At 57.3% G+C, this 1,517-nt stretch overlaps 1 gene segment (V, D, J or C); it reads right to left on the bottom strand.

Moving 5' to 3' along the window:
* On the bottom strand, positions 1 to 1,202 carry LOC118496949. The segment is given in 3 exon segments: positions 1 to 8; positions 552 to 890; positions 1,001 to 1,202. Coding segments are annotated over 3 exon segments (549 nt in total).
* Between the last annotated feature and the right edge of the window lie 315 nt (positions 1,203 to 1,517).

Raw genomic sequence — 1,517 nt, 5'->3', positions numbered from 1 at the left:
CTAGAGATCTGCACACAGGTGGGACACCATGTCCCTCTCACAGCCAGTTCAGCGCCAGGGTCCAGAGGGATGGACTCTGTGACTCATAGTTCTAGTCAAGGGGAAAGAAATAACCCAGGTGAATGAGAGAGCTATTGTCCTCAGGGTTGGGAACTGACAAAGCCAAGGGGTGAGGGAATGAGGGGTTCTGGAAACAGTATATTTAGAGGTGGATCAGGGCTGCGCCCCGGGTCTCACATGGATGGAAAGAGAAGTCAGGGGAAGGTGCCTACCAGAAGGAGTCTGCTGGGGCCAGACTGTAACGTGTCTCATGAAAGACTTCCCGGGGTCACAAGCTGATAGGAAGAAACTGAAGAACGTGAGCTTGAACTTTTCTGTCCGGGAACAGTCTTCTTCAAGACGAGGCCAGGCCACAGGCTGCTGCCTGTGTGGGCACGGAGCATCACCACCCCAGTGAAGGGATGGGCAGGATTCTGCGCTGGGGTTGCTGTCTCGGGGCTCGCAGGAAGTGCGCCCCCAAGCCTGGTTGCCCCCCAGCTTCCTGGCTGGACCGGGAGGTTTCTGCACAGGGAGGCGGTGGCCCTGCAGGGCTGTGTCTTTGCTGCTGGCACAGAGGTACAGGGCCGAGTCTTCTGGCTCCAGGGCATCCACGAGCAGGTGTAACTGAGCGGTGTCTGGGCGTTTGGGCGTGAAGCGTTCTGGGACAGTATTGTTTTCAGTGAGTTCCTTGTAGCTACAGACAAACAGGAGCTGCAGCGGCTTGTGAGGGCTCTGTTTGTACCAGTACATAGCGTTATGTCCCAGCTGTTGTTCGCACTTCAAAGACTTCTTATCTCTCATTCCCATCACCAGGAACTTTGGTACCTGAGTAATTCCAGTGTCTGGGCAGACTGTTGGGGGAAAGGGACAGAATTCAGACCAAGCCCAGCAGGAAGGGTGGTGCTGCAGCCACAGGGGAATGGCTGAGGGCCCGAGGGCAGCCCTTGGAGCCCCAACTCACCTGCTCCCAGGAGACAGAGGGCCACACAGCCCAGCAGCCAGCAGCCCATGGTGGAGTCAGGCCCAATGGCCTCTTCTAACTGGGATGCCATGGGGGTGGGGGGTGGGCTCTGGTCTCCTTGGCCTTGGTTGGCGGCTCTGCCTGTGATGTCACTGTCCCTGACAGTTTCCCCAGGCCCAAGGGACACTCCTCCCCCTCTCATGCTTTGTACAGACTCTGACCCAAGGTGGATCTCAATGGACTGACGTGGGTTATTCCCCTGATGTTTGCCCTGTTTCTTTTAGCTGCTTTCCCCAGTACATAGATTCTCTCCCTAACACACTCCCTTCCAAGTCCCCCTCTCAGCCACAGACCCTCTAGTCAGGTAGGATGTCTCTCCAATGTCGTTTCCCTCGGTGTCTACCTCCTGGGAGCCCCCTTGCCCGACTGAGTGGAGGGGGGCAGATTCGATGGACCCGCGCCCATCAGTTTAAATGCATGACTGCAGTCCCAGCCCAGAGCCAGACACGGGGAAGGG

Source organism: Phyllostomus discolor, chromosome 10 (genome assembly GCF_004126475.2).
Source record: "Phyllostomus discolor isolate MPI-MPIP mPhyDis1 chromosome 10, mPhyDis1.pri.v3, whole genome shotgun sequence".
Classification (NCBI taxonomy): domain Eukaryota; kingdom Metazoa; phylum Chordata; class Mammalia; order Chiroptera; family Phyllostomidae; genus Phyllostomus; species Phyllostomus discolor.
Note: the sequence above shows the minus strand (reverse complement) of the source record. Positions and strands in the feature narration are given on the sequence as shown.